This window comes from Scomber japonicus, chromosome 4 (assembly GCF_027409825.1).
Source record: "Scomber japonicus isolate fScoJap1 chromosome 4, fScoJap1.pri, whole genome shotgun sequence".
In the NCBI taxonomy this organism is placed as follows: Eukaryota; Metazoa; Chordata; class Actinopteri; order Scombriformes; family Scombridae; genus Scomber; species Scomber japonicus.
The window spans coordinates 29,010,400-29,023,244 of record NC_070581.1 but is presented as its reverse complement, the minus strand read 5'-3'; the positions used below and the strand labels follow the sequence as shown (position 1 = coordinate 29,023,244).

At 43.0% G+C, this 12,845-nt stretch overlaps 2 protein-coding genes across 2 annotated transcripts; one reads left to right on the top strand and one right to left on the bottom strand.

Moving 5' to 3' along the window:
* Window positions 1–334: 334 nt before the first annotated feature.
* Window positions 335–2,005, bottom strand: LOC128358002 (tubulin alpha-1A chain-like). Its single transcript, XM_053318453.1, has 3 exons — window positions 1,788–2,005; window positions 1,527–1,675; window positions 335–1,440 (listed from the first exon to the last, which is right to left on the bottom strand). The coding sequence occupies exons 1-3, from the start codon at window positions 1,906–1,908 to the stop codon at window positions 460–462; spliced, it is 1,251 nt and encodes a 416-aa protein (XP_053174428.1). The 5' UTR covers window positions 1,909–2,005; the 3' UTR covers window positions 335–459.
* A 5,800-nt stretch (window positions 2,006–7,805) lies between these two features.
* Window positions 7,806–10,775, top strand: tuba1c (tubulin, alpha 1c). The gene is made up of 4 exons (XM_053318451.1): window positions 7,806–7,872; window positions 9,094–9,316; window positions 9,407–9,555; window positions 9,648–10,775. The coding sequence occupies exons 1-4, from the start codon at window positions 7,870–7,872 to the stop codon at window positions 10,626–10,628; spliced, it is 1,356 nt and encodes a 451-aa protein (XP_053174426.1). The 5' UTR covers window positions 7,806–7,869; the 3' UTR covers window positions 10,629–10,775.
* The last annotated feature ends 2,070 nt before the right edge of the window (window positions 10,776–12,845 follow it).

Sequence of the window (12,845 nt, the reverse complement as noted above, 5' to 3'; positions counted from 1 at the left end):
AGCTCATAGATGATGTGACCAAATCTCTGGTGATAATCAAACATGAGCTAGTGGAGAATAAACCCTACGATCATTTTTTTTTATCCTTATTTTGTAATTCCAACCTTGAGCTAAAGCTGCAATAAGCTGGAAAGACAAGGAATTATCTTATTTAGGAATTTGTTTTTGTTTTCTTGTCTTCGTCATGTTCTTCACCCGTTTAGTTTTATTTACAAACCGAACAATTTCTTGGCAATTTCACTTAATTCGCAAGAAGCATTCAAGTCATATAAAAAACACAGACTTTAACAACGTTTTACACATCACAGGAAATTTATTGACAACAGAGCCAAACTGACATTTTCAGGATTTTCATTCTGAACAGCCAGAGCGGCAAGTGACAAACATTTCTGCTTGGAATGTATTCAAGAGCATAGGGAATCATTTGTTTCCTGTTTCACTAATGCCTTTGTGTCCCTTTTAATATTCCTCTCCTTCCTCCTCTCCCTCACCCTCAACAGAGTCGACTCCAACCTCCTCGTAATCCTTCTCCAGAGCTGCCATGTCTTCTCTGGCCTCAGAGAACTCTCCCTCCTCCATACCCTCACCCACATACCAGTGAACAAAGGCACGCTTAGCGTACATCAGGTCAAACTTGTGGTCAAGGCGAGCCCAGGCCTCTGCAATAGCAGTGGTGTTGCTCAGCATGCACACAGCCCTCTGGACCTTGGCCAGATCTCCACCAGGAACCACAGTGGGAGGCTGGTAGTTGATGCCAACCTTGAAACCAGTGGGACACCAGTCCACAAACTGGATGGTACGCTTGGTTTTGATGGTGGCAATAGCAGCGTTCACATCTTTGGGCACCACATCACCACGGTACAGAAGGCAGCAAGCCATGTACTTGCCATGGCGAGGGTCACATTTTACCATCTGATTGGCTGGCTCGAAACAGGCGTTTGTGATCTCGGATACTGAGAGCTGCTCATGGTACGCCTTCTCAGCTGAGATGACGGGGGCGTAGGTGGCCAGAGGGAAGTGGATACGGGGATATGGCACCAAGTTGGTCTGGAACTCTGTCAGATCAACATTGAGAGCACCATCGAAACGAAGGGAAGCAGTGATGGAGGACACAATCTGACCAATAAGCCTGTTCAGATTGGTGTAGGAAGGACGCTCGATATCGAGGTTCCTACGGCAGATATCGTAGATGGCTTCGTTATCTACCATGAAGGCACAGTCAGAGTGCTCCAGGGTGGTGTGGGTGGTCAGGATGGAGTTGTAGGGCTCCACCACAGCGGTGGATACCTGGGGAGCTGGGTAGATGGAGAACTCCAGCTTGGACTTCTTGCCGTAGTCGACAGACAGACGCTCCATCAGCAGGGAGGTGAAACCAGAGCCGGTGCCACCTCCGAAGCTGTGGAACACCAGGAAACCCTGAAGACCGGTGCACTGGTCAGCCTGAGGACAGGGAGGGAGAGACATGATTAAATATGAGATACAATATCTTTATCACAGCTATTTCTTCCTGATATGAAGTCACCCACCAGTTTGCGGATCCTGTCCAGCACCAGATCAATGATCTCTTTGCCGATGGTGTAGTGTCCACGGGCGTAGTTGTTAGCAGCATCCTCCTTGCCAGTGATCAGCTGCTCAGGGTGGAAGAGCTGGCGGTAGGTCCCAGTGCGCACCTCGTCTATGGAGACAAAACCACACATTGAATCAGTCGTGGCTTGCAAAAATGTCACATCTCATTTTAATTTAACTTTAATTAATGTTCAGCTAGAAGTGGCAGAGATAACACTTACCGATGACTGTGGGCTCCAGATCGACAAAAACAGCCCTGGGGACGTGCTTTCCGGCTCCAGTCTCACTGAAGAAGGTGTTGAAGGAATCGTCACCTCCTCCAATTGTCTTGTCACTAGGCATCTGTCCGTCCGGCTGGATCCCATGTTCAAGGCAGTAAAGCTCCCAGCAGGCATTGCCAATCTGGACTCCAGCCTGACCAACGTGGATAGAGATACACTCACGCTGTGGACAGAAAAAAAACCAATACAGATTATTAACATTTGCATTCATTTGTACTTATAAATTCATTTAGACCTGTCAGAGTGGAAAAGAGAAAACATATTGAATCATTCAAATTTAGTTTTCTATATTTTCTATTGATTTAGAAATCACAAACATGCTTATTATTATATGTGTTGAACAAGTGGGAGTTAAATGTCAAGCATACATTGTTGCTTATCAACTCACTGTTTAAATTTAATTGATCATCTTAATTGATTGCGTCAACCAATCAGAGCTGGGTTGCCACCGGAAACCTCCCCTCTCCCTCTCCCTCGCTCTTGCTTAAATTTAATTGACACTTTATCCCTGAGTGCTATTACATTTGTCATAAACAGTGCAATAACAGCCAGATCTAGCAGTAACAGATATGTCTCCTCTCTTTATGTCAGCACCGGCCATCTGGTGACAGCTCAGCAGTGTCCGTGCCTCGCACTATGCATTTTTAATGCCTTGCGCCATGCTGACAGGGCTCTCCATCCCTCCTCCAGGCGGATTGGGTTTCTTTGGGTGTGCGACAGTTGCAGACGCGCATCCTCCCTGCGGCTGGATGAGGAGATTGACGTTGCCGGCCGGCGCTGTCACGATGAGGACAAAAGTGATGACCAGGGGAAGGAGGAGGCAGGGAGGCAGGGAGGCAGGGAGGGGGGGATTTGAAGGCTGAAAACTGAAAATCCTGCAGACTGGTGTAACGTTTTGGACTCAAGCCGTCATTATTCATTCAGTCCACATTGCAATCTGATGAAAACCTCTTTTGTTCAGCCTGCTCGCCACGTATCCATCCACAGCGCGCACCAAAAAAACCTGCAGCCTCTTCTCTTGTCTGCATGGATTTAACTTGTTCAACACATATTTCTATTATAAGTAACATTTAAGAATAACTCCACCTCTTATTATTCCCACTTTCAAGTTATTATAATGTAATATTAACATCCCCCTCCCTTCATCCTCACATCCCACAATCAACATCTATCATTTTTTTAAAAAGAAGAAAAACAGTGGGAGCAGCTTGTTCACCACAAATTCAGCTATTCAGAAGTCATTTAAATAAATATCTTACCATTTTTGTTCTGTTATAGCGCTTGAGGTTTGCAGAAGAAGCTCCTTGATGGGGGAGTCTTACAATTCGACAGTTATGGGGTCGATGTAAGAGATAATGGCGCACATGAGGATGGACAGAGGTATATATGCAAGAGCAGCCCCGGCGCCGGTGTCTCCTGCGCCCCTATTGGTCTTCTCCCTGTCAATTTTACTCTCAGAGGCAATCCCAGGCTTCTTATTGGCTGTGAGGCTGTCTTGGCTGCACAGGCCGTCCCTCAGACCCCACCCGACATCCCGGCATCCTCCTCGTATTGTGCTGCGAGCATGGCGCCTCTAATTGTAGGGAAAATGCTGCGTAATTTTCGGCATGCCGGTATCAGACAAGCCAAGTGTGCCAAACATGAACTCCCACGTTATAAACTGATGAGTACAAACAGGAGAAATAAAAATGTGTCACAAAAATAAAAGAGATTATAATAGAATATGCTTCAATTTCAGAATAATATTGAGTATTAATTATTTGTTCTAAGCATGCCTCATATATAATACATGTGATTGATTTTTCTAAAAGCCAGCTCAGACATGAATGGGGTAATCAGTTCTTTCATCTGCCTCTACATTTTAAACTTAATTATAAACCTTTTGCCTTCTTTCAGACTCATACATGCCTTCCACGCTCCAAAAAGATGGATGCTGTTTGGTGTAACATGTTTTTCCAAAAAGATGGATGCTGCTTTGTGTAACATGTTATTCTACCCAATGACGGCATCAATAAATACGCTCCACATGTCAGTCATAAACAGTTTGGATTGGACAAATTGGATTGTGTTACAAAGAGGCCAGTCAGGCTTTCCCATCATTTTTGGTGTATTTATCATTTTACCAGAACTAGGTGTCCGCTGGTGTTATATAATTCAGCTTGTCATGTATTTATACATGTTATACATGTTATTTTAATTATATTTTAATAATCACACTTAACATAATGCTGTGGATTTAGGATTTTGTTTTATTTCCAATCATTATTTTTCGGTCTTTCTGTATAAATGAGGTCAAACTGTCCTGTCATAGATGAGGGGCATGTAGGCCACAGAGAGCAACAGACGCCCAACCCCCCCTCCCCTCCCTCTCCAAGCCCTCCTCCCAAGATTTAACCGTTGCTAGGGAATGAAAAACGGAGTTGCCTGGATACAACCGAGTATCCACATAGACCGCCTTTATCTGGTAGTCACGTGACCCAGCTTAAATAGCAGCATTAATGTGGTGCAGTGCAGCTGCCCCCGAGTGTGGGGGGATGTGAAGTGCCCAGACACCTCTTTTCCAAAATCCTTTGGCATGATGTGTCTGTGTCTGTAAGGGAACGCACTTGTTCACCTACAAGATCATATGGCCTCTGCTTGTAAACCCCCCAAAAAATAATACATGTATGAATATTATAAATTGTGGTGGGAATGATGGGGTGTGGCTGCTGCAGCACAAGATGCAAGGCTTCAGCATGGCTCAGCTCTTTTGTTCACACAATCCATCAAGGCGACTGTAAAGGTCAGTCTTTAAAGAGACAGTAGTATAACTGGACGAAAGCTCTGTTGCAGTCTGTCTTAAACATTCAGCTTTCAATGAGAGAGACCATAAATTTGTTCTTTGTGGGGCCGGCAAACTAACGGGACAGTTAAGCTCCTCGGTTGCTAACAACAGAAGAAAACTCCGTGGCAACAGTTGCCCCAAGTGATGAAATAATACCTCTGTGAATGTCTGACTTCCTGAAATAAACCATATTATGAGACACAAAGTCAAGAGCAGCAGTAAGTTACCTGCAAGCCACATCCAAGATGAAATCAGACAAGTATGGGAAGCCATCAAATCAGTTATAACGGACCTTTTCAGTATGTCTGGGTTAAAAAGTGTGAAACCTGATGATGCCTTACAGTTGATATTTTCAGGCTGTGATCAGGTGGACAAGCCGATAAGGAAACCAGATATATCTTTTCTATAAAACATTTAATATTTAAAAAAGAAAAAAACCTGCATGGCATACTAAAGCTTTTAAAAGATGACACTGCTCAACTTACATTTATTCAGGTTAATGTTTTATCCGTTATTCTGTGAACTCACACTTGCTTTCACTTTCTCTTTCTAGGCCCTTTCTTAAGAATATTTGTTACATGTCACACACACAAGCAATATGTGGTGATGTATGCAGGTTTTTGTGTGAAAGTGTGTAAATTAAGGCGAAAAAAAATAATATGAGGATAACAATTCAACATAAAACATAATAGCTATTTGGTATGTAAAAAAGTCAAACATATAAGACACAATGTGAAATATTTATAATTCTCTTTTGTGTTAATGTTCTCCTGCAATACTTATTGATCATTTGTCACATCTGGATCAATATATATTTGTATCTGTGTGTCCATGTTCATCTGTGGGTGAATGCATGCACTACCATTTCTAAATATTAGATACCATAAACATTAAAGATGATCACAGATGTTGGTACCTGAGGGCATAAAGCCCAAAGCTGCTTAGTAATCATTAGCTAAAATTATCTGTGATCATTTGTATCTGTGAGTCATCGGGTGGAGTTCATAAGTATATAACTCAAGAATGACCACTTCTCATTCATCTTGAACATGTTTCAGAAAGCATGTATGACAGGTCACCAACCATGTGGACCCCCCAGGCCAGTATTCCTGCCCCACCCTCAAAACCTCACACCAAAATATGTCAAGACCTGCTGAGGCTAGAGCTCCAAATATCTCAGTGTCTTATTATCGATTCATTTAAGAGAAGAAAAAAAGAAAGACACCCCAACTTCATTGTTTTATCTGATGACCCAGTTCAGCTAAAGCACCTGCATTAAAACCTCCAAAAAGTGACAGATGGAAAATATGTCATTATGTTGTGTATCATATTCTCTCTGAAGGATGCAGTGCAGCCATGTTCATGCCATGAAGGACCACTCCCATCTCTATAGCATTCCCATCCTCCCTCCCTTCGCATGGTGTGCAGCTGCTCAGACCCTCCCAGTCTAGCAGCTGCTGGGGAGGAGGAGGAAGAGGAGGAGGAGGAGGGGAAGAGGAGGGGAGGAGGGTTGTAGAATGTTCTCTGAAGAAGTCCTGGCAGGGAGCCACGGCAGCTTCCTGTTCTTCTCTTTCATCCCCTGCAGTTCACACTGAGTACAACAACCACAAAAAGCCAGTTGTAAATCATGCATCCTCAATTCCTTGCTGAATAAATGATGATTTCTCCCACAGCACGGTGGGTGTTCTGGTTCATGCTGCAAGGAGGAAGTGTTGCTGGCTTGCAGCATCTGTAGAGACACTGATTATGTCAGAAACAGAAACCTCCCTTTAAATGGCTTTTCACTCATTTTTTGCAGAAGTGCTGTAGCTGTACAGAAGGACCTTGACCAATGCACATATCAGCTGCCCTCAGTGGCAACCATCATACCACACTGACGACACATCACTCTAAAAAAGACCAATCAGGCATTTTCAGTTCCTTAAACAAGGACGGAAAAAAAGAGAAGGCACACCCACACCCCAAACCTCAGCCCAGCTGAACAGCAGAAGCACACAGACATGCAGCCACGTGATCGGCCCACTGAATGACATCATTGCAGAGAATCTAGGACAAAGAGGGAGGAGAGCTGAAGAGCTGGCATGCCGGGCTGATACCATGGCAGGCTTGAGCAACATGGAAACCCAGCTGATAGCAGCTCGAGTGGGATGGAAGCATCTTCTGCAGCAGAAGCATTCAGCCATTTTGCATTATGTGTAACGCGTCAGGTGCATCGAGCGTTTCTCACAGATTTTAAGACAGAATTAGCTCATATGCTCTGAGAACTGAGCAGCTTTTTATTGATTTGTAGTTTGCCACACCTAAAGAATAGAGGTATTCAATCTTTGTCTGCTCATTCCTCGGCATGCATAATAAATGAGCTTTGTTTGAATTGGTCCTTTTCCTTCAAATATCTGGTCACAAAAATATAAATAGGAAAAATTACATTCAGTATGGAGCATAACATGCAACAAAGGATTAAAGGGCTAAGACAGATTCTCATCACACTCATCACATAATAATGAAAGATCACCTTCATCCACCTTAATCCGAGATAATGATAATAAATTTAAATGATGAATTAATATGCATAGTTAATCTGCTTTTCTCTGTTTTATATCATTGTAAGATGAGTATGTTTTGGGCTGCTGTTTGAACAAAAAGAGAGACACATTTATATAAAGATCATATGAGAAATAAAATTATCTACATGACAGCTTGTTATCTTCTATCATTTATATGTTATACATGTTTTAATCATCACTATATCGGTGTCAGAACATGTCGCCAAAAGGACTGCAGTTGAAAAATTGCCAGCAGGCTAACACTGGAACATTTGCAGAAATCTTATTCTCCTTATAAATAGATATGACAATCACAGCCCTCCTATAATAACCTTCACTACCATATTTGTCCCCTTATTACAATGCATTTAACAGGTTTTGCAATTCATCATTTTGCTCAAAACAAAACAAAAATTAAATGTATATATAGACTAGCTAGCCTTTACACTGCTCACCAAATGGTGGTAGTAAAACCTCTTTTTTTTTTTCTTGCACAGTGCACGGGAGCCCTGCATGTATAAATCTGGTAGCGCCTCCTTCCCATTCAGCAGTTGTTGCATCGACCCCGCTGGGTACAACACGCGACGCAAAGACCTTTTTAAAATTTTCACATTTTCTTCTTCTTCTCTCCCTCTTTGACCCCTCAAACGAAAACATGGTAAGTAATATCATCCCATTTATCTCTCCGAGTGCACTTTAGATGAGATTTCAAGGAGGTAGCTAATTGAAGGTGAAGAAGCAGCAGAAGCAGCAGCAGAGGCAGCAGCCGGCGCGTCTCTCCGCTGTTAACACGACGTTTTTCATCTCTGACTAATCCTCTGTAATTAGTTATTAATGCAAACCTGCGCATTTTGATGCTTTATCCAGCTGTTATTTGGATTTCCACGTTTCTTGACTATATATAACTTGGCTGTTGACATATAGATTGGTCTGCAGCAGTGAAGCGATGTGATAAGTCATTGTGTAGATGGGGAACAATGCACCGGCTGGCTGCGTTCAGGCTCCATTAACAGAGAGAGGAGGAGAAATACATCTGATTTATCAATAAAAGCTGTATTATTTCTCTAGATTAAAAAAAAAGTCAAATATAGTTAATAGATATGGAAAAATACAACATCTAAATACACTAAATGCACCTTTCTTTAAGGCAGGGAGGGGGAAGGCTGGGTGGAGGTGGATGAAACATTAGATTGCAGCAATCATTTTTAATTAATAGCCTACAGAAGCGAATCTATTTTTAATCTCACTCATGCTTTAAAAATGGATGTTACAGTGTCTCTGTCCCTAATCATGCCTCGAAATATGAAAGCTTAATAGAAAAAACACAAAAAATACTCTTAATTGGTTTCATCCTAACTAGTGGTTATTAAATTATTTTTATGTGGATTTGTGCGATATGAAAATAGCACCGCGGTGTTTGTTCAGGATGAGCTGTGATTTGTGCATCCTCAAGGCTCAAAGAGCGAGCAAGTGGAATATTCCAGGCTGATGGTGTGCACGCGCATGTGCACATGCAAATGAGCCTGCAGTCGTGCTTATGCTCGCAAAAGAGGGAGAGTGTGGGATGAAACACAAGAGGACAAAAAAAAAAGACTCTGGAGGAAAGACGATAGGAGCGTCCTTCCACTGTTTGTTGGCTGCTGTCAGGCATTTCTGTTCCCTGCGGATTGTGGTGCAGGGAGGTGCCTCCTGCTGCACTGCTTGCCAGCGTCAGATAGGGGGAGCAACTCTATTTCTAATTTTTAAGATGCATTTATGTTGAAGTGTACCGCCTACCTAATTATAGACGTTTTATAGAGGCTGAAGTGAAAGCATGTAAATCCAATTAAAATGAATGCATACAGGTAAATAACCTCCTTGTGTTTTTTTCTCTCCACAGCGTGAGTGTATCTCTATCCACGTTGGTCAGGCTGGAGTCCAGATTGGAAATGCCTGCTGGGAGCTTTACTGCTTGGAGCATGGCATCCAGCCGGACGGACAGATGCCCAGTGACAAGACTCTGGGAGGAGGAGATGATTCCTTCAACACCTTCTTCAGTGAGACTGGAGCCGGAAAGCACGTCCCCAGGGCTGTTTTTGTCGACCTGGAGCCCACAGTCATCGGTAAACTCTCAGAAATGCAGATATCATAGTTACTTCTTGATTTGAACTTTGTCAAACCTTCAAGTAATTTGATTGAACCTGTCACCTTAGATGAGGTACGCACTGGGACCTACCGCCAGCTCTTCCACCCTGAGCAGCTGATCACTGGCAAGGAGGATGCTGCCAACAACTACGCCCGTGGACACTACACCATCGGCAAAGAAATCATTGACCTGGTGCTGGACAGGATCCGCAAACTGGTGGGTGACTTCATATCAGGAAGAAATAGCTGTGATTACGATCATATTGTTGTATCTCATATTTAATCATGTCTCTCCCTCCCTGTCCTCAGGCTGACCAGTGCACCGGTCTTCAGGGTTTCCTGGTGTTCCACAGCTTCGGAGGTGGCACCGGCTCTGGTTTCACCTCCCTGCTGATGGAACGTCTGTCTGTCGACTACGGCAAGAAGTCCAAGCTGGAGTTCTCCATCTACCCAGCTCCCCAGGTGTCCACCGCTGTGGTGGAGCCCTACAACTCCATCCTGACCACCCACACCACCCTGGAGCACTCTGACTGTGCCTTCATGGTAGACAATGAGGCCATCTACGATATCTGCCGTAGGAACCTCGATATCGAGCGTCCTACTTACACCAACCTGAACAGGTTGATCAGTCAGATTGTGTCCTCCATCACTGCTTCCCTTCGTTTCGATGGTGCCCTCAATGTTGATCTGACAGAGTTCCAGACCAACTTGGTGCCATATCCCCGTATCCACTTCCCTCTGGCCACCTACGCCCCCGTCATCTCAGCTGAGAAGGCTTACCATGAGCAGCTCTCAGTGGCTGAGATCACAAACGCTTGCTTTGAGCCAGCCAATCAGATGGTAAAATGTGACCCTCGCCACGGCAAGTACATGGCTTGCTGCCTTCTGTTCCGTGGTGATGTGGTGCCCAAAGATGTGAACGCTGCTATTGCCACCATCAAAACCAAGCGTACCATCCAGTTTGTGGACTGGTGTCCCACTGGTTTCAAGGTTGGCATCAACTACCAGCCTCCCACTGTGGTTCCTGGTGGAGATCTGGCCAAGGTCCAGAGGGCTGTGTGCATGCTGAGCAACACCACTGCTATTGCAGAGGCCTGGGCTCGCCTTGACCACAAGTTTGACCTGATGTACGCTAAGCGTGCCTTTGTTCACTGGTATGTGGGTGAGGGTATGGAGGAGGGAGAGTTCTCTGAGGCCAGAGAAGACATGGCAGCTCTGGAGAAGGATTACGAGGAGGTTGGAGTCGACTCCATTGAGGGTGAGGGAGAGGAGGAAGGAGAGGAATATTAAAAAGGACACAAAGGCATTAGTTAAATGGGAAAAAATTGATTGCAATGTGTTCATGAATACATTCCAAGCAGAAATGTTTGTCAATTACCAGTTTGGCTGTTCAGAATTAATATCCTGGAAATGTCAGTTTGGCTCTGGTCTAAATAAAATTCCTGTGACATGTGACATGTGACGTTTTTGTCTTTTTATTAATGCTTCCTAAATATACAGTACCAGTGGTACATATATAGGAGGTATTTATAACAATACAATAATGTGTAATAAAGTTGCAGATTTATGCAAGCACTTAAATGATCAGGTTTTTATAGCATATGCAAGATTTATATCTTACTTTTAAACATTAAAACAATGAATATCAGCAGTTTGTGGCTGAGATAAATGAGCATGTTGAAACTCTGGGTCCACAAAACTAATCCAGTGATTTCTTTCTATTACATTGATTTCTGCTGAAAATCAGGTTTAATTAATGAAAAATAACATGTTAAAGGTTGAATATGTAGAATATTTATTAAAAGCTATATTTTAAAAAAAAATAATACAGCCACGGGGCGTTTTGAGGGGTACAGAATGAAAGTATTACTTTTCCATAAAAAAAAATATTTAGTCTGAATTAATATTTTTAAAATTTTTTGACGGTTCGACAATGACGTTCTGACACGTTCTGTGTACATTGTACCAGCCAATTAACGGCCGGAAGTGCGGGTTGCCAGGGTTGCCTGTTGTTCCGGCGCAGCTACTGTAGGCTGGCACTGGGTGAAATGGAGTTGTAAACAAACACGGCCGTGTTGGACTCACTAAAACCAGCGTTTTTTGCTCTCAAGTACAACTTTTCATCACAAAATTTCGAAGGTAAGACAGAATATCTGTTAATCACTGTAAATAAATGGTTGTTTACCTTTGTATTCTTTGGCTGCTGGTTCACTGAGTTTTTAGCACAATAATAGTGGTACTGTTGAACTCGCCAGGGTCTTAGCTTTCATATGAGATGCTATTTGTTTGTGTACCATGAAGTATCAAAACGGTAGCAATGGAAATGTGGAGAGTGGGTTGACTTTCTGACGCTATTCGGATTTTGATATTTGATCATTAACCTCTTAACGCACGCTGTTCCGTTCATGGGACGGGACGGATGTTAGGAGGTAGCCACACGGTCTTCTGAATGTTTTAAACACCAACCCTTAAACATATATACTCATGCCGTACATTGTTGGAAGGCTTAGATTGTTCTGATTCATTCAAGACCACTCACGACTTATATGGTTGCTCACAGCCGTAATAGTATTACCGATTACCTTGGCTAGCCACTCAGCTAAGTGAGAAAAGCTATAATGCCTACATACCTTCAAAGTCTTCCCTTTATCCACAACGATCATCTTATGACACAGGACTTTCTGTACAGCTCGCCGAGTATCCATTCTTGTGAAATATGAAATCCGTTTTCATAAAACCGGAATATTTTCGTCAATATGTCCATGTATTTAGTTCAACACGTAATGTAATAACACAAATAACAAACCATATACGGTCCGTTTACGTCATTTCCTGACCTGCGCGTCCATCTTTACGACCGTGAGCCTCTTCTGCTTCTGACGACACCACACACAAGCCAATCGGTGTTTAGCATTAGGCAGTACATGCAGAGACATTGCTGCTACTCCCACTGGCGTTACAATGTAATGTACCTCGGTGGTTTGTTTCAAGTCAGTTACAGCGAGGGTATGTTCGCTTCCTGCTTTCAAAATAAAAGCACCAACTCTATCGTTATGGTTTTCTTAATAATAAAAGGCAACGGGTGTTTTATTTTTTGAAAATGACCGGAAGTGCGTTAATCGCTACGGCTAACTTGAGTGGCTCCGAATTCGCAGGAGCAAAACTTTAAGCAGATGTTATTTGGACAAATTAGCGTCACATTGTGGATCTAAAGGGCTACTTTCTCGCCTAAAAAGGTTAGACATGTGGATAAAGTGGTATATTTACAGAGTTAGAGCTAAAATAAAATTCGGCACCGGACCTGGCAACCCGACTGCTGGAATTACTTTTTGGTTGTTGCGACTACGATCTCGAGACATTAGATGGCGTTGTTCTGCTCATTCTACATATTCTACCTTTATGTCTCTACTGAATTGTGAAGTTGTATGTTACCTTTCAATGCATGCCTCACAAATCATACTCATGATTTGTGAGGATTATCTCAGTCAAAATGTGACATCTGTGAAT